Source organism: Hesperophylax consimilis, chromosome 20 (assembly GCF_061612785.1).
Source record: "Hesperophylax consimilis isolate HC1 chromosome 20, BYU_Hcon_1.0, whole genome shotgun sequence".
In the NCBI taxonomy this organism is placed as follows: domain Eukaryota; kingdom Metazoa; phylum Arthropoda; class Insecta; order Trichoptera; family Limnephilidae; genus Hesperophylax; species Hesperophylax consimilis.
Genome location: NC_142855.1, coordinates 21,574,545 through 21,593,816, shown reverse-complemented (window position 1 = coordinate 21,593,816; position 19,272 = coordinate 21,574,545). Strand labels below are relative to the sequence as shown.

The window sequence follows — 19,272 nt, the reverse complement described above, 5'->3', positions numbered from 1 at the left end:
AAAAATATATATACCTATATAGAAACTTCTGTAAAAAAAACCAATCATATTGATCTCTATAGATACTTTTTACAAATTTAAAAAAAAAATATTTTAAACACCACTGTTAATAATAATAATAATAATAATATTTTTTTGTTAATTTCTTACACAATTACAAATTAGGATTTAATACATATAAGAAATTAGGTTATATAAGTTTTACAAAAGATGGTTTTAAGTATTTATACATAGAAAAAGAAATTTCAAGAAATGTGGAATTTCCAAAAAAAATTCAGGCAGTGGTGAAAGATCTCGTCAATGTGGAGAGACTCTTTCAAGAATCAGAAGAATTTCCCTTCTGAATCTCTCCTCACTGACGCCAAATATATCAATCTCGGAGGAGATTTGGTTCAGGAGCAATATACTCCTCCCTACCGGGAGAACCATTGGCAGGTTAGTTCTGCAGGCAGGAAGATAGAATAATCTATGATGACGTTGTCTAAGATAGTCATCTGGAACATAGAGACTCACGCGCTCCAAAATGGCTGAGTTCTCAATATAGCCTCGCAGCAGTCTGAATAAGTAGGTAGCGGCATACCCCTCCCTTCTGAGCTGCAGGGAGTGAAGTCCCAGCATGCCCAGAAGAAAGTTCGTCGGGTAGAGCCATGGATAGTGGCCGTACTCCCTCATGTAAAGAAATCTTAGAAACTTTTTTTGAACCCTCTCCAACATGAGGGAGCACCCCGCCTCATGAGGATTCCAGATAAGCGAACCACTCTCCAGCCTACTGCGGACCAGGGAGAAGTATAAAATCTTCAGAGCACGGGTATCCCGAAATACTCTGACGGTTCGGAGAACAAACCCTAACATTTTTAAGGCCGACTGGCACACCCCTTCGATATGAGGACGAAATGTCAACTTATTCTCATACATAATCCCAAGATCCTTTATGTTTGAAACTCGTTTGAGATTATGACCGAGCATAGTGTACCTGTGGTATGTGAGACTAAATGCTCTGGTGAAAGTCAGAACTACGCATTTCATGACATTGAAATGAAGCTTGTTTCGTTGACTCCATTCTGAAATGTTATCAACATCAGCTTGAAGGTGCAGGCAGTCCTCAATATTTCTTATTAGAAGAAATAATTTTAGATCGTCAGCGAACAGCAGAAAGCGAGAAAAACGAATGACTTCAGCAATGTCATTAATGAAAATGGAAAAAAGAAGAGGCCCTAGGATCGATCCTTGGGGAACCCCAGAAAAAACAAGAAATTCGGCAGATTGGAAGATTCCGTGAGTGACAAATTGTTTTCTGTTCTTGAGGTAACTTTTAAAAAACTCTAAAATCCGAAGTGAAAAACCCATCTGGGCAAGTTTTATGAGTAAGATATCGTGATTCACGGTGTCAAAAATGTTTTATCCTTACACTATAATACCCACGCTCAGGCTTCGCCTTTGTGGGATTTTTTTGTTACTCTCTCATTCTATATTACTATGTATGTACCTGAATTGTATATGTATCAAAATTTTTGTTAATAAAAAAAAAAATCAAGTTATTTATTTAGCTTCACGCGTGTGATAATTTTTCTCATAATTATTGCTCCAGAACACCCCTAGTAATGTAACGTCACCTGATTAGGAGAGAGCAAGGCAGCCCGGCGATAGTATGCCATGGCCTGCGCCGGTTCTCCAGCCGCCCTAGCGCGCGACCCCAGCCAGCCAGCCACCTCTGGCATCCCGGGGAAGATTGCATCCGCCTAAAATCAAAAAAACAAAATACAGCATCCACCTTCCACCCAAGTGTCCCAAATTTTACAGAGGTAGCAGCCAAAATAGCCAAGTATGATCGTCTTCGGCTTCCAGATCCAAATTCATTAAGATTTCGTTCTTCGGGTGGTCCAGGTATAGTCACTCCTCCTCCACTTCGCTTTCGTGGTTTAATCTCGTTTCTTTTTGATATTCATTTCACATATCTAATGTTGTAACGTACAATGTACACAAGCACTGCCTACTCACATAAAATATAAAAAATATTAAAGTTTATTAAATCATTGCAAGAAATCAATCTAGACTTTCAAAAATACGCGCGAAATTTCAGTTAAGAATCGCAGCGCCACGTCCGCCCCACTGACTGCCCTACTATAACGTGTCAAAAGCAGGAACTAAGTATGGAAAATATCGCACATGTCATATTCGAATGTGCATCGTAATCTATGAAAAACTCATTTGTGTTGGTGTCGAAATAGGCTGAGCCTATCGATACAAATCACAAATGTAGCAATCATCGCCATCTGTTGGTACCTATATTAATTAGTACAACTTTACAAACGAAATGATTATCATATTATGTTGGCTTTCATTGAAATATAGAAATTTTATTTATTATTAAGTAATTGTCTTTAATTGTGTATAAATGAAAATATTATTTAGATATTTTAACTGGCAATTAAACATCGGCTAAAGCCAGCAGCCATGTCTGTTGTAAGTCTTTTAATGTCTACTAATTCGCTGTCTTTCTGAATACTTATGGTATAAATATAATAATGTATTAAACATTGCAGCTCGTGACTTTTGAGTGTGATAGAGTGCTATGTCACTCAATGAATATTTTCAGGAAATTTCAGTCTGACAGTGCACTGCACCGATTTCCTGAAAATTTTCGTTCAAAAAACTGAATTTAAAAAAAAAGTTTTCAGCTACAACGGCATCAATATAGGCATTTTTAAAATATTAAAACTCAAAACACACCCAAAAGTCACGAGCCGCTACTGGTATTAGATGTAAGTCAGATTATTACTATGTATGTCGTAGAATTATCGATTCTTCGAAAAAAAAAACAGCTTTGACAACATTAAAAAACACTAAACAAAAACTGTTCATTGTGGGGAATTCGAGACATTTATACAGCCTTGATAAAGATGGGCATTTGGTTCAATGCTACGAATTGGCCAAAACAAAATCATAAAAGACCATTAACTTGACTGATGGTTAAAGATATAAATAATAATTACATCAAGGTAGCAATGCTGCGCCATGGTAAGGTCACCAGCTTCTTCGTACATCCTCGCCATCTCCACCAGAACCCCTGTGTCGTGAGGGAAGTCTGCCAGAACTTGGTGGTACCTGGGAGTTGAGAGGTCTGTCAATTTTATTTGCCCATGTCTAAAGCGGGAGACATACGGCAGAAAATAGCTGAATCCATTCAGACATGGTCAGGAGATACACTACTGAAGCGAGCCGAACAACTCAAGTCGCTTGCGAACTAAAATTATACAATGGGTACATAAAATGGGATGTTTTCATCAAATTTACACTGAACGGATCTTGGCTCGGGAATTACACACACACCCATTGACTCGGTGATTTGACGCACACGACAGAGCCGAGCCACAGCTTTTTGGCTCAGGAAGATTGATTTTGAATATAACTGAATTGAACAGTTCATTTAACAGCATTATGGCGTTAAAATTAATACCAATTAAGAAATGTATTCCGAATTGCCTCGCCCGACGCTTCATCTTTTCAAACCGAGCTCGGAGCTGTTTAACAGAATCCATCGCCATGGAACTCGGCTTCGCCCAGTTTAAGTGATACTAACAACAGTTACATTTAATAGGTACATATTATATGGAGGTTTCCGAGCCGCGCGAAGCCATTTGGCTCGTTGGCTCTGCTGTGTACCTACGGACACCCAGCTTAACAGCAGTATAAGTTGGAATCACTTGGATCATTGAGGGACTCATCATTGGACACTGTCGATAGTTTTTCGAAGTCTTCAATGAACTGAATAAAAGATTGATTGCGTACCATATAAGATAAATAAGAGAGTTTGAAATACCTGGTACAACAGGATGAAATACATATTGTATATTTATTGGGTATGTCAAGTTTTTTAATTTAGAAAAAAAGTCACCGTACACCAAAATGACTTCCAGATTTCTGACTTCCAAAGTTTTACGGTATTTTTAATTATTAATTTATCCAACATTTTTAATCCAACAACAAATTGAGGAATACCCAAATCTGAAGCTGGACTCCTGAAGGTTCATAAAGAAGAATAAAGATAGGTTCAGTGAGGTAAGGATATGTTTTACCAATGGATGGCCGCGTCGGTGTCTTGTAGAGACCTTGCCAGAAACGCCTGCCTGATGCGAACCAGAGGGTCTGCAGGAGCAGCCCTGGAGGCCAGAGCGTAGCTGGCAGCCGCCTGAGGGCGCAGTCCTAACTTCTCGCAGGCAAGACCTGGACAGAAGTTACAGATGATTATGTGTTAAAGGCATAATTTTGTGGTAATGAGGTTAAAAATATATCATCGAATCTCTAAATAGTATAAAACAAACTTACTATCCGCGTCTGTGTGTTTGTGCGCTTAATTTTTCTAAACCAGAGGTTCTCAAAGTGGTCTATATGAACCCCCAGGGGTCGATATCGGCATGCTGGGGGTCTATGTCAGCGAGAAAGAAATTTGGGGGTCCACAAGATTCAAATGGGGGTATATACGAGCGGTACCCCCATTTACATCAAGTCAACATTTAGGAGTTCCGTAAATGACACAATAGACCTAACACAAATATAATAGACTTAGTTGTTGTTAATTGAGGTATATAAATAGAGTCAACGTTCCTTTTCTCGTCAGAATTAACATATTCAAGCAAAACATTGCACATTGGAAGCCGTGAATTTTCCTAGTTCCCCAACATGTTTTTAACCCTCTTCTTGGCAATGTATCCTATAGTATACATAGTTTTCATAATTTTTTCCCACTTAAACTGGTACATGGGTAAAACAGATTTTAATGAAATCTGCTTTAAAATGTTCTCAACTTGATAATTAATGCCACTAGAGCCATCTATTGTTTAATTAAGAAGAACAGTGACAGTCCAAACTCATACCGCTGCAAGATGGCTGCCAACAGAAGACGCACAGCTAATTTGTCTGTAAGTTATCTTTATTTATTACTTGCATTACTAGATATTTAGTTATTTTAGGAATGAATTCGTGTTTATAAGGGTTCAGTGAATAATAAAAAATATATACTGAGTAACATATGTGACAAATCTTGTTTATATTGCATTCCAAAATGGTGTGTATCCTATGATATACACCGCCAAGTCTGCAGTGAATTACATTTGATTGAATGTGTATCCCCTGAGATACAATGCCAAGTTATTAAGAGTTTATATTATCTTATGTGCAATGTCAAGTATTTATTGTTTATTGTATTAGATAGTAAACCCCTTTGAAATCTATATATTATGATTTTATCATTTTTCCATAGCCTCGCGAAATTGAAGAAATGCTGACTATAATACCAATATCGGGAGCAGATTCTGATATTGAAAGTGACGAAGATGATGAACTACAAGATGATTCATCTGCAGTGCGCTCATCAAACTTTGGAATTGTTCATGATGCATTGGAGGAAGATAATGAACCAATGGCTCATGTTTCTGATCTTTCCGCAAACACCTCAAGCGCTGAACTACGGACACGTCGACATGTTAATCGTAAGAAAAAAATGAACTTTGTTTGGAAAAAGAAAAATTTTATGTCAAAAGTAGACATATGTGACAATCATTTTACAACTTCAGAGAAGATAAAATCGCCCTTAGAGTACTTCAAAATGTTTTTTTCAGAAGAAGCATTCAATACGATATTTTTTAACAATATGATTGTTTGAGTCCATCAGAAGATATCTTCATTTTGTTAACAATGAGGATGTTGATGAGGATGTTTATTTTAAAATAAGGCCTCTTTTTTACTGGTAAAGCAGAATTGTTTAAAAATTGAAAAAGAGATAGAAAATTCTGTCGACGAAATGATGATACCATACAAACGAACAAGAGCAGGTTCCCGGCGACAATATATAAAGAGCAAACCTAAAAAATGGGGCTTTAAAATGTTTGTCCGATCGGGGGTTTCGGGCATAGTATATGACTTCTTGATATACGGTGGAGAGGCAACATTTCGTGGTTGTGAATTTTCAAACTACGAAGAAAATCTTGGAATGGGGGCAAAAGTCGTTCTGACTCTCAGTAAGTCTATTCCCAATGCGGCATGCTCTGTTATATATTTCGACAATTTTTTTACCTCTTTTGAACTTCTGCATCATCTTCGTCATGAGTACGGAATTTTAGGTCTGGGCACCATGCGGCGAAATCGATTACGAGGATGCAAACTTAAACCTGATAAACAACTCAAGAGACTTGGAAGAGGAGCTTTTCATCAAATGACGGATGAGAAGAAAAAATTGGCTGCAGTCACTTGGTTTGACAATCGTGCTGTCATTATTGGAAGTTCATTTGTAGACTCACACCCATTATCTACAGTACAAAGATATAGCAAACAGGACAAAAAAAAAATTGACGTCACCTGCCCCGAAATAATAAAGCAGTTCAATGCCCATATGGGTGGTGTCGACTTAGCCGATATGCTGATAGCTTTGTACCGATGCACTTTTCGCACACATCGTTGGTATATGGCGATATTTTCTCAATTACTCGATATATCTATCAACAACGCATGGCTACTTTACCGGCGTGAAGTGGCCCTACAAAAAGAAGGAAGCAAAAAAAACAACATGTTTGAAGGATTTTCGTCTAAAAATTGCAAATGGTCTGCTTTACAAAAACAAAATACGTGGCCGTCCTATCGAAAACATCACAACTCCACCAAACAAAATAAAAAATCCGGTAAAAGCCAGGCCGGATGATGAAGTCCGGTTTGATAACTTAGGACATTTTCCGGAACATAAAGAAAAAGGAAGATGCCGACTATGCAATTCTGGACAAACTGTATTTTGCATAAAATGTGGCCTAAGGCTTTGTTTTACTGATAAGAGAAATTGCTTCCTATCATATCACACAAAATAATAGTTTTAATTAGCTTTTATGACATAATTTTTCATTTTCCACAGTATTTTTTTTTTAAATTTTGATTTGTAACAACCTGGCAATGTATCCTATAGGATACAACTCCAAATAAACTAAATAAAAAACAATAAAAATATTTTTAATTTGTTTTTGTGAATCTGAAGCCTAACAGACTTCAAATATGTAAAAAAATATTTTTTGTGATGCTTAATACATATCACCAACAAGTCTAGTGTTGACGTATTTCTATGTCTACATAAAATTATTAAAAATTACCTAACAAAACAATAGTAAACTAAGTTTAAAGTGCTCTTTTCTTCTAAATCGTAGACCGCGCGTTTAACCAGCTAATTCTTATTACGTGGAGTGGCTTGTTTTAGTGTTTTTTTTACCTACTTTCCAAAACTGCCACGAAGTGTCAAACTCTACCTACTGGAAAAAAAAATCAACATTATTTTTCTCTTATTCCGCTTCACGTGACGCAATAGTGATTACCGATTACTATCTTATCCACTTAAAAATAACTCTTTGTACGTAAAGCTCGCATAAAATAACATAATCATGAATACAAAGTGCATTGTATGCGAAAAAAACACTGACACTCCGTCAGACTTTATATGCTGTAGTGTCTGTGAAATGAACTACCATCTTGGCTGTGCGGATATTACTGAAACCACACGCCGTAGTGCAAGAAGTTTACAATGGAAATGCAAGAAATGTAATAGTAAAAATGCTAAAAATACCAAACCAAAACAGACTAATAACGACATATTATTGAACAACGAGCAAGAACCGCCATCTATCATCAAACAAGCAAAACAGTCTACTCAACTGCCGAAATCTGCAAACCAACCAAACGACACGGACAACTTAACAACCACAAATATAGATGGCGCTAATGGTCCTTTAACTTCTCAACTGTTTATTAAAGAGCTGACTGATTTCAAAACATCCATAATGAAATTCGTGGAAGACAAATTTGATTCATATGTACACAAATATGAAGCTCTCATCTCACAAAATAACGAAATAATAAAATCTATCCAATTTATGTCAGATCAGCAAGATGACCTAAGAAAACGTATAAATGTTATCGAAAAAACTCAAGAAATAGCCAATGAGGAATTAATCACACAAAAAAATCATAATAATATGCTACTAAGTACTATCTCTAAACAAGATGAAAAAATCGATAAATTGGAGTATTTAAGCCAAATCTGTAATATCGAGATAAGAGGTGTTCCGGAGTCCGACATTGAAAATAATGCAGAAGTATTCAAAAAAATTTCTAAAATTATCAACTACGAAAATACCGGCGTGCATTCTGTATTTACAAAAATCTACAGGCTGGGACCGAAGTTCTCCGACAAAAATCCAAGACCTATCGTAGCGACGTTCAACACCACAACATCGCGGGATGACTTCCTATCCAAATTCAAAACTTACAAAAAATCCACAACCACTATGACAAATAAAATAAATACAAGGGATCTAGGATTATCACAAGCCGCCAAACACATCTATGTATCCGATCAATTAACCCAAAAAGGAAAATTTTTGCTATCTCAAACAAAAAAATTTGCCAGAGACAATAATTACAAACACTCTTGGTCCACTGGAGGGCGCATTCTTTTGAGACAAACGGATACTTCCAAGTTAATTTCTATAAATAATATTGCTGATCTGGACCGTGTTAAACGTCAATTACTGTGACTGACGATACAAGGTACTATGCTGCTATATCACTCCATTATACCAGACATTCATGATTGTATTATAAAATGCTTCTCCCCGATATTCTATTATACTCAATGTGTATTCTTACTTTCCCTAATGGCTATTAGTATGTTTTCTAATATTATATTACATTGCTTTCGAACATATATATATATCTCATCTATTGCGAAAATACATAAAGACATTCCAATAGCATTTAAAACTCATAAACAATCTTATTGCAAAATCATATGCATCTTTTCATTCGCATTGTGGTATGTTTCGCTTGTTAATTTAGTTGCATCCTCGATGATAAATTATTTTCCTCACCAAACTAGGTCCAACAAAAACAAAAATATTTACCTTACTATTATTCAGTATATTTTTTATATATATTTTAATATTGTTAATTCTGTAAACATAACTTTTTTCTCTGATTCTTTCATGAGCCATACCACGAATTTCGACAAACTAATACATTCTCAAAATAGTGTACTCTCCTTCTTCTTAGTATTATTATTATTTAAATCGATTGTTTTTTGTTTTTGTTTTGTTTTACCAGGATACCCTACATGAGATATAATGTATTTTTCTTTAATCTATCAAGCTCATCCATTTTTAACACAATTAGTGAGTTTATATTATGTAATCCCATTCTTACAAAAAACTATATCTAACCAATATAAAACATATTATCATCCAGCTTACTTATGTTGTAATTAGTATATATAACATCACTAGTTCTCTACTTATCACCAACAATTTTTTTTTTGTAACTTTTAACAAAAAGAAATTGAAGTATATTTACTTTAAATATTTACATCAATATACTAACTATACTAATTATTGCTCTCCTAGCTCTATCATAAAAACAACTAAAATATGTATTAAATATCTTATCTTACAGCTAAACCATTCTGAAACACACACAATTACTACAATTTTTTGTTTTTGTTTTTCTTTTATTTTTATTTCTTCTTTATTCTTTTTATTTTTCTTTTTGTCTTCTGCTTTCTACTTTAACATTTTTATATTTTCTATTTCCATTATAATTCATTCTAATATAATCTTTCATACTTTAAACATGTATAAATATTTAATTCATATGTTAACACTAGACCTCACATACTAACTATATACCATTGGTCGCCACGAGACAGGCAGTCGCCTAGTGTGGTGATTTAATGTATCACATGTAAGAAAATGTATTATTGTATTATCATGTATTCTATAAATAAATAAATAAATAAATTAATTCTATCGGTGCCAAGAAGAGGGTTAAAAAACGTCCAAGATAATAATGATGTTCAACATTTAAATGTACTTCACACAGTTAAAAATAAGTTTGAGGACATTTTGACTATGGAAATGCAACGTTGAAGAATCGGATGTCATGTGACAAGAAGAACTGACCGGAATAAGCGCTAAAAAAGAACTTGAGGGGCAGTTCTGTAGGGCCAGCTACAGAAAGAAATTCCCATTGCTTATCCTGATTCATTTTCATTTGGTGTAATACCTCACAAGGGTGCCCCTGTCTGCACAATGTAAAGACAGAGGAACTATACCGTCACCCAGTTGTAGGGCAGGCAAGGGAAGGGAATCTTTTTATTAAAAAAATAAATTATCACATGGGACGTTAATAGTTTTAGGAAAATTCAATATTCGGTAGGCAGGAGGTCTACGGAAAAAAAAAATTGGCAAGTGGTCTACAGGGCAAAAAAGTTTGGGAACCTCTGTTCTAAACTATGCAACGGAGTTTGATAGGGTTTTCACTATCATTTAGAGAATTTCTAATACATATTATATTTATTGAAAAAAGAGAAAAGTAAAGAAACGCCGAGTACACATCAGCTAGTTAAGGATAAACTTAATATTATTTATAAACTGCTCGTTCATAGATGGCGCCAATTTAATTATTTCTGGAAAACACACTTCTTTCAAGTTACGCTTTAAAATATATGAATATGAACAGATTTGTTTATATAAAAAATCAATACTTTTACGAAAGGAATGCAAATACAAAATTGGATTGAATTAAAATATAATAATGTAGTTATTTAAAGATATGTAACTTAAATTGATTACATTAACAGAGCGAATTTTCCACACGGTGGTTTTCTGTGAAAGAGGTTTGTACATAAAATTAGTGGGCGAAGCAACTGCATGAAATCGAGCACCTCGGTATTTATCGGTAACGCAATGAATAATGTAATGTAAAGGTCACCTCACCCAGATAGTAATGCGGGTCTCTCAAGCCAGGCTCCGTGTCCACCGCCCTGATGAGCAGCCCCCGGGCCGCCCCCCAGCCGCCCTGAGCGCCCCCCGAGCCCCCTAGCGCCCCCGAGCACAGGGCTCGCACCACGAGCGCGGCCGCCCCCGAGCGCCCGAGACAGGCCTCCTCAGACAGTTTGGTGGCTGAGGCAATGTCGCCTTCCTGGAATTACAAATTGTCGTCAATGGAATGCTTTAAGACAAATTACTGTTTTTTTAGAATAACAGCAACTTATAGTTCCTGCGAACAACAGACCTCGCGTCCAAAAAATAGGCCAATTTACAACAGTTACATTAGGTTACATTTGTTATTTTTTCTCCAATGTTCTGTTTTGTCATGGAATCCTACATAAAGTTGATAAACCTGGCGTATAATTTTGGGTTTTGATAGAAGTCATCGAAGAAAAAATGTAAAGAAAACGACGAAAAAAGGCAAAGACTGAACCAAAATCTTGATACTTACAATCAACAGTCAACAAGCGCGAGGAGGATGAAATCAACAAAAATAAAGATGAATAAATCAACAAATATGAAGATGAAGAAATCAAAAAACATGAAGATGAGGAAATAAATAAACATGAAGATGGGGAAATCAACAAACATGATTGTGAAGAAATCAATAAATATGAAAATGGGGAAACCAACAAACAAGTAGAAGAAGAAATCAACGAACAGGAAGATGAGGAATTCATTATGTAAAACCAACACAAATACCTATAGTCCGCCTCCGAACAAGAATCCCTAGTGAGGAGGACTGTGAAGAAACTACTGTATTTTGTATTTAAATAGTAATTAATAAAAAAATGTTGGGAAGAGAACCATAAACAGCAATGTTGCCGTTATAAGCAAAAAGGCAGCTGGGAATACATACACCTCTTATAATAAAAAAGTATATAAAAATGTGTCTTTCTCAAATTCCCACGCGCCTCTCTGCTTATGACGGCAGAATGGGTCGATCAAGTATAAATATGAAGAAGTATTAATTTACCACAAAGGCCAGGAAGGCCAGGTTGCATGCAGCGGCCGCCCTGGCTTCCCCGGGGGCGGACGAGTCCCCGCCCAGGCGCCTGAGGGCGGCGCGGGCAGCAGCCGCCCGCCCTCCGCGGAGAGCCCGAGCGGCAGCCCCGCCCTCGAGAGCGGCGGCCAGCCCGACCCTACCCGCCGTGCGGAGCGCCTCAGCACACCACTCCAAACTGAAATATCAATCAGTTAATATGGTTGGAAAAAATATGACCAACAAAACAGACCCTAGGGTCTGAACGAACAATCAATCAAAAAAAAACCCTGCTGAAGGATGGACAGGAGAATCTCATCTGTATAAAATACAAGGTCTGAATAAAGTTTCCAATGTTGAAAATGACACTTAAAATAAAAAAAAATTGAGTTCATTGAAAAAGATTTCACGAAGAACTAACTAACGCACAGCACAGACAATTAACGAAATTAGAATATTTGACGTATATCAGTATAATAGCTGTACCACGCCACGCGTTGCTGTTGCTCAGTATGTATGTCCAGATAGATAAACAATAGAGCGTGTTGCTTTTACGTCCAAAATATGGCAAGATTTTGAACAAGCTAACATTAAATTTTTTTATTTAGATAGATTAGCACAGACCCGTGGAAATAGACAAAATAGTTTGAATTATCGATAAATCAGTTTAACTTTTGAAAATAACAATTAAGATGTTTTCTGTTAAAAATATTATATTTATCTTTATCGTTAGTCTGAATTTTTCAAAAATCAGTTAAAAATTTGAAAATGACACTTAATTAAATAAGTATTTTTAATAACATTCTGACTGGTTCCACTGGAAGAATACAAATATATGGTTAGTCTCATTTTAGAAACAAAATGAGAACATTTTCATCACTGAAAAAAATGACAGATTTTCGTTATAGAAAATCAAGAATTATTAGAGAGTAACGAAAAATTGAGGGAAAACAATCAGAAGGCGGTAATTTCATGGTGTAGGAATAGAAAAGAGTTGAATGATCCACCTGGTATTTTCATTGAATAATTGATACGATTGACCAAAAATATTCCTTTAGAAACACTTGAAACTATCTGAAATGGCTAACACAACTAAACAAATCAACATATGTCAATAGCATGTATAAATTGAAAAAAAAATAGCAAATCACTTCATGCGAACTATGGTGTACCGCAAGGAAGTGTCTTCGCACCTATTTTATTTTTTTATATTACTTGATGATATCTACGACCTACTTACCAGAGAGGATAAACCTAATATTAACTTCGTTAATGATACGAATCCGAACAATGAGCTTACCGTAAAATTCCGAAAACAGAAACCCCATTATTGAATGTTCACAAAATTAAATATCTGACATTTTATGTTTTTCCTAAAGTAACAAAATAATGGCCGGTGACGATTTTTTCAAAACTTTTTTATAAAAATCATATTATAAAATATATTAACCCTGTGGGGTCGTGAAGAGATATTGCACGCGCAGCCCTGAGCACGCAGCGGGAACGATATGCACGCCGGCTTGCTGCCCATGTGCTCAACTTATCGGCACGAAGCACGTCCAAAAACACAGCACTCGAAGCGTCTTCACTCTGAAAAAATAGTTAAACTGTTTAGTACAAATTCAAAACAAAAAAAAAATCCATGTCGTCACTGGTCAGTAATTCGAGTAACCGCCCACCCCCCACACCGATCCTGAATGACCGATAACTATTGTTTATTATGTACCTTCTTAGGTGAAAACCTGCAAGTAAGTCACCGGAGACCGAAATGCCATCTAGTTACATTTTTTACTCCAAATAAGCTCAGAAATCACTTTAAAATTGATTCACTGAGTGTACGGAGGCATCATAAGGATGCATTATTCCTGTATAAAGTAGTTAACAATAATATTCAATGCCCAGAGTTGTTAAACAAGATTCCATTTAATGTACCTGCGCGTTCAACACGCTCTTGTGTCCTGTTCAGGGTTGATCAAAGAAAAACAATCTTTAAGCAGAATTTTTGCCTGAACAGACTATACAATAATTATAGTAGCGATCCAAGGTTGATATTTTCAGTTGCGAACTTACCAAATACAAGAGGTCCATAAAAGAGTATTTCTCTGATGGTTTGTGAATAATGTTTATGTCTCTATTGTTTATATCTCTATTATGATTTGATTTATACCTACAACCTCTCTGCATGGCTATAAATGTATTGTTTTGTAAATTTTTCGTTTTATAAACTTTAGTTTTGTATAAATTTTTTAAGTCACATTCCTATCTCACAAATTTAATTTACTTATTCCATATTATGCAGTCTTAGATGAGGTAAAGTCACAAGGAGGAAATCCATAATTGGTTTTATTTTACTATTTAATACTTATGTACAAAATGATTAAATGTAAACTGTCGATTTCCCAAAAATTTGTAAATAAATAAAGAAGTCAGGTATGTTTCACCATTTATAGAAAATAAAAACAGAAAAAGGTGACAAAAACTGCCTGAACGATTTCGAACCCCAAAAGTAACTGAAACTAAATTCTGGAAACATTTCTAAGCGGTGAGATTTTACTAAGGCGACACTGCAATTTTCTTTTACTGGGAACAACGAGCATTCCCCAGTGTAAATATTAAAATTGGCAAAATGAATAAGGAAGTTAGTGGATGTCTTATACCAGTTTTATGTTACATTATCAGTACATTGATTTAAGTAGTTTTAAAAATGATATCATATCTTAAATTAGATATTTTATAAAAATATAACAATGTGGTGGCAAAGGTTGAGAAATTTTCCATTTTAAAATATGGTTTTCTTTTATTTTAGATTTCTATAATGTGACCACGGAATAAAAACATTTGGAGGTTTTTTTTTTGAGGTGATGTTATTGACATAGGCGATTTTGAAAACGTGTGTTATTAATGACCACCGAAGTAAATCATGTTCCATCAATGTATAATGGTAGGTAATCTGGAATGCAAGAAGCAGATGACGCTGGCGTGGTTGGATATCACTTGCTTGGATTACAGGTATGTGATACGCTTTAAAAGATATTATTTTAAGGATTTAAAGGCATTTAAAAAAATTGTTAATAAATGTGGTGGTTCGAGTTATCAAAAAAATAAATAGAGAAATATAAATGCAAAAGCAAATTGGGACAAAAGAAGCTGCAACTAAATTCAGATCTATTACAAGTATGTTTAACAGAACATGATCAGAAATAAATTTCGCAGTTTTCAGATTGGCGGCTTACGACAGAAATAACAACTTAGGACGTTTTTTACAGAGCTAAAATGTTGAAAAGTGAGGTTAACACAAATATTGAAATTGTGCTAATTTATATTTCTATTAAGACCCCGTAGTAAGCGTTCAAGCGTAAAGCGTAATACATTTAAAGATACACTGTGATTTTTTCATGCCTATAAAATATTAAATAACAAAAAAACGTGTTTTAAATAATTTTCGGAGCTTACTTTGCGATTTTTTTCCACCGGGGTATTTCATATAATTAACATTTCGGCATAAAAAATGTATAGATATCATCTTCAAAATTAACATATATTTTTTTGTAATTTAAAAACTTGTAGAGTTAACGAGAAACTTGTTATAAATCGGTAGAAATTGCGTATGCGAGAGCTTTTAGAAGGGTTTTTTGTTCTTACGATTTCAAAAGATTCCAGAGGGATCACGTAGTGTTGTAGAACTAAATGTTTGTATTTTTAAGGCACAACCCATTTTTTTCTTAAAATTGTACAAAAATCTTTCACCATTGCATAGAAGTAATGGCTGGCATATTTGACTACGCCAGCGCCAACGGCTGATACAAACGTTTCGCCTAATCTGAACGTTACAACCTCGTAGTATTGATTTAAAGCATTTAACCAAAGAAAGCGTGGTTTTGGGGAACAATAGGTTAAATCTGACCTCTGTCGTCAGGAACTTCTCCTGCAGATCTTCCTCTAGGTCCAGATCCTGGTCGAGGTCCACGTGCAAAAGAGACTGGAAGGCAGCACGTGCACCGTTAAGATCTCCTAGGGAGACCTCACATAGAACCAAGTGTAGACCTAAGAAATGAAATCAATTGAAAGACTTGTTGTAACTGGTTCCATGACAAAACAGAATAATAGCAAAACGGACCAATCAAGAAAAGAAACAAACAATAAACCTCTCCTAAACACACCTATCATTTTATCTTTAACCGAGTTCTGTTTTGTGTGGTAACCACTAAATATATATGTATTAGGATGTTTTGATAATGAAAAAGGTATGAGGGGTAGGTAGGAGTCCAAGGTTCTCCCTCGACCGGCTTCTTCCGTTCCGGCCCGCCACGCACCTGGTAGGCAGACGCAACCGCCACCAAGACCCGAAAAAAACATGAATCCTAGCACCCCTGCTAAGTCACCAAACGTAGCGAACAAATTCATTTACTATTTTAATGTGATTTTACCTGTGGTGAAGTCAGGTCCCTCGTGCATCATGTGCTGAAAGTTGGTGACTGCATCTCTGAACTTTCCCATCCGCACCAATAGCAAGCCAATGTTGTGCATTATCTTCAGTCTGAAATAATTAGTCATAATAATTTATCAGCCAGCTCATCAAGGATCGTACATGTACACCAGGGAGATTTGCATAATATAGGTTAATTTATATGAATACGTAATGTGGCGCTTCCGCTTGATGTTGTTTTATGAAAAGACTGCAATATGCTGGACACGTTGAAAGAATGGCGGATGATAAGTTACCGAAAATTATGATTGTGGGTGCCTCAAACGTTCTGTGTCCGAAGGTAGAACGAGGAAGAAGTAAGTCTTTCCACTTCTTCTACGGTTCCTACCAGGGTAGGATTTTACCTCATCCACAAATGTTCTCCGCTGACTGCGGTCCCTCTCCATTCGCCTCCAGTCCTCAGTCCTTCCCGTCTTGCTCCAGACCTCTTCCACACAGACTATGCACTTCTTTCACGGCTAATCCCAGGGTAGGATTTGGCCTCATTCACAAATGTTAGTTCTCCGCTGACAGCGGTTCCTCACCATTCACCCCCATTCCCCAGTCCTTACCGTTCTTCTTCAATCCTCTTCCACAAGGTCTACCCACCTCTTCCGCGGTCCAACTCTGAATAATACTCGATTCCATAGGCATACATAGCCATTAGGTCTGCTGGTGTGGTTTTGCTTTTCTAATGTTAATTATTTAGTATGATCGGTTACTTGAGGTCTTTCTCCGTGGCGGGCGTCCCGTCCAGCGCCATCCTGTACAGCTTGAGCGCGCGCCGGTGCTCGCCAAGCGCGAGGTGCGCGCTGGCCGCCAGCAGACCGCGGCGCGCGGGTGCGTGCGCGGGTGGGGTCACACCGCCCGTGCCCGCACCGTGCCCGCCGGCCGCCGAGTGCAGCGCGCTCAGTGCCTCAGCGGGCAGACCGGCGCGCATTAGGGCGCACGACAGGTTGAAGGTTACCTAATAAACATCATACAATCGATAAACATGACAGAAATATAAACAATAAGCGATGAACAATGGATCATGAACGATAAACGTCACACGATAAACAATAAACAATAAACAATAAACAATAAACAATAAACAATAAACAATAAACAATAAACAATAAACAATAAACAATAAACAATAAACAATAAACAATAAACAATAAACAATAAACAATAAACAATAAACAAAAAACAATAAACAATAAACAATAAACAATAAACAATAAACAATAAACAATAAACAATAAACAATAAACAATAAACAATAAACAATAAACAATAAACAATAAACAATAAACAATTAACAATAAACAATTAACAATAAACAATAAACAATAAACAATAAACAATAAACAATAAACAATAAACAATAAACAAAAAACAATAAACAATAAACAATAAACAATAAACAATAAACAAAAAACAATAAACAATAAACAATAAACAATAAACAATAAACAATAAACATAACTGGTTGTAGGCATATTATGCATATTAAGCGACATCATTATCATAAGTATAATGATATCAAGTGGAATACCAGAGATTTTTTTATACAAAATTAATATATTAATTTATTGCATAAAATCCTGTATATTTATTTAAAATATATGCATATATTTAAGTAAAATAAATTGATTTTTTTTAAATTTTTTAAATTTTTTTTTATTTTTTACACCCGCTAAACTGCCAAAGCAGTTTGTCAGCGAATGAATAATTGACGAAACCCGTAAAGAAGAGTGTATTTTAGTGAAGACAGAACGATGGGTGGAAGAACTGACAGGAGGAACCTTTTGGTCTGGTTAAAACACCTCCTTGAACGTCCTGGGAGCTTCCGAATAAATTTGGCTGCCAAACGTCGACTATAATGCCCTGATGATGCAATTTTGCTGGTTTTACCGGTATATGTGCTCTATTCACTCTTTCTAAGTACTTATAACTTGTTATTAGTATAATACCTGCATTCCCTCACCCAATAACCTGTCCTTGTCTGACAGTTTAGTTTACTTACCTAAATGACAATTGCAACATTTTACCGATACTTTGTCATTCTATTAAGACAAGCTGTGCAGTGTACAAGTTAAGTTACACTCGGGGTGTTTAATATCGAGTTTACTAAGGAACCAGAAAAGTTTACATGCTGTCACAGGACGTGTTACAAAAGACCAGGGATAAGAAAGTTCCCAATTCTAATAAAAATGTTAACCAGCTTCCCAAGTAGTGGTGTTCATTTGAAAGATTAAGAAAACATGTGATTACCTACAGTCCACCACAAAAATTGATTAGCATCATTAGATCACAACCTAACCTAACACCAAAGCAATCAGAGAATTTGTGATCATTATACCAATTAAAAACCAGCCACAATAAGTTTGCTATCATCTTCCGATGATCTTTTTACCCTTTCCACAACATTTCGGAATCTTATATACCATCTCTTGTATGAAGCGTGATGCTGACTTACTGTAGTACCCTCGTAATAGATTCAATGAGTGCTTACAGTAAACGAGAGGTCCATGTTGGTAGAATCGATGGTTCCAGCTTGCGCATGCAGTCGTTGCAATTGTCGCTCCAATGCACTTGCCTCTTGAGCCTTTGCTAGAGACTGCAACACACAAAATACCCTTTCAATTTGTATTATTTTATTTTGGAAAACCAACAGTTATGTTATACACATTATAATTTAGAGTTAGTGTTGCATTGAGGGACGTTTAATGTGTGGTTTTGTCCAAAAAGAGTTCCGGAAAGGCAAGTTCTAGTCCTAGGGTTCAAGTCCTAGATGTGATCGAATGTTTTTTATGATTTTTCTGTTTCAAATTTTCGTTTAGGAATCGCTAATATTGTCTTCAACAATTAAATATTACAATTTTAGATTTTACTTACTAAATTATTCAAGAAAAAGTCAATAGATGTCGTACATTAAAATAAGAATAACATATATTTATCTAAGACAGTGTTTAGATTGCATGTAG

The 19,272-nt window shown here is 35.8% G+C and overlaps 1 protein-coding gene across 1 annotated transcript in view; it reads right to left on the bottom strand.

Moving 5' to 3' along the window:
- Positions 1-19,272, bottom strand: part of nompB (intraflagellar transport protein 88-like protein nompB) — a 46,845-nt gene that overhangs the window by 13,731 nt on the left and 13,842 nt on the right. The window contains exons 5-14 of the mRNA XM_089643878.1: positions 18,801-18,905; positions 17,023-17,267; positions 16,263-16,372; positions 15,740-15,879; positions 13,286-13,425; positions 11,830-12,034; positions 10,800-11,004; positions 4,077-4,224; positions 2,994-3,105; positions 1,614-1,739 (exon numbers count right to left, since the gene is read on the bottom strand). Of these exons, the coding sequence (XP_089500004.1) occupies positions 1,614-1,739; positions 2,994-3,105; positions 4,077-4,224; positions 10,800-11,004; positions 11,830-12,034; positions 13,286-13,425; positions 15,740-15,879; positions 16,263-16,372; positions 17,023-17,267; positions 18,801-18,905 (1,536 nt within the window). The remainder of the gene's footprint in view (positions 1-1,613; positions 1,740-2,993; positions 3,106-4,076; positions 4,225-10,799; positions 11,005-11,829; positions 12,035-13,285; positions 13,426-15,739; positions 15,880-16,262; positions 16,373-17,022; positions 17,268-18,800; positions 18,906-19,272) is intronic.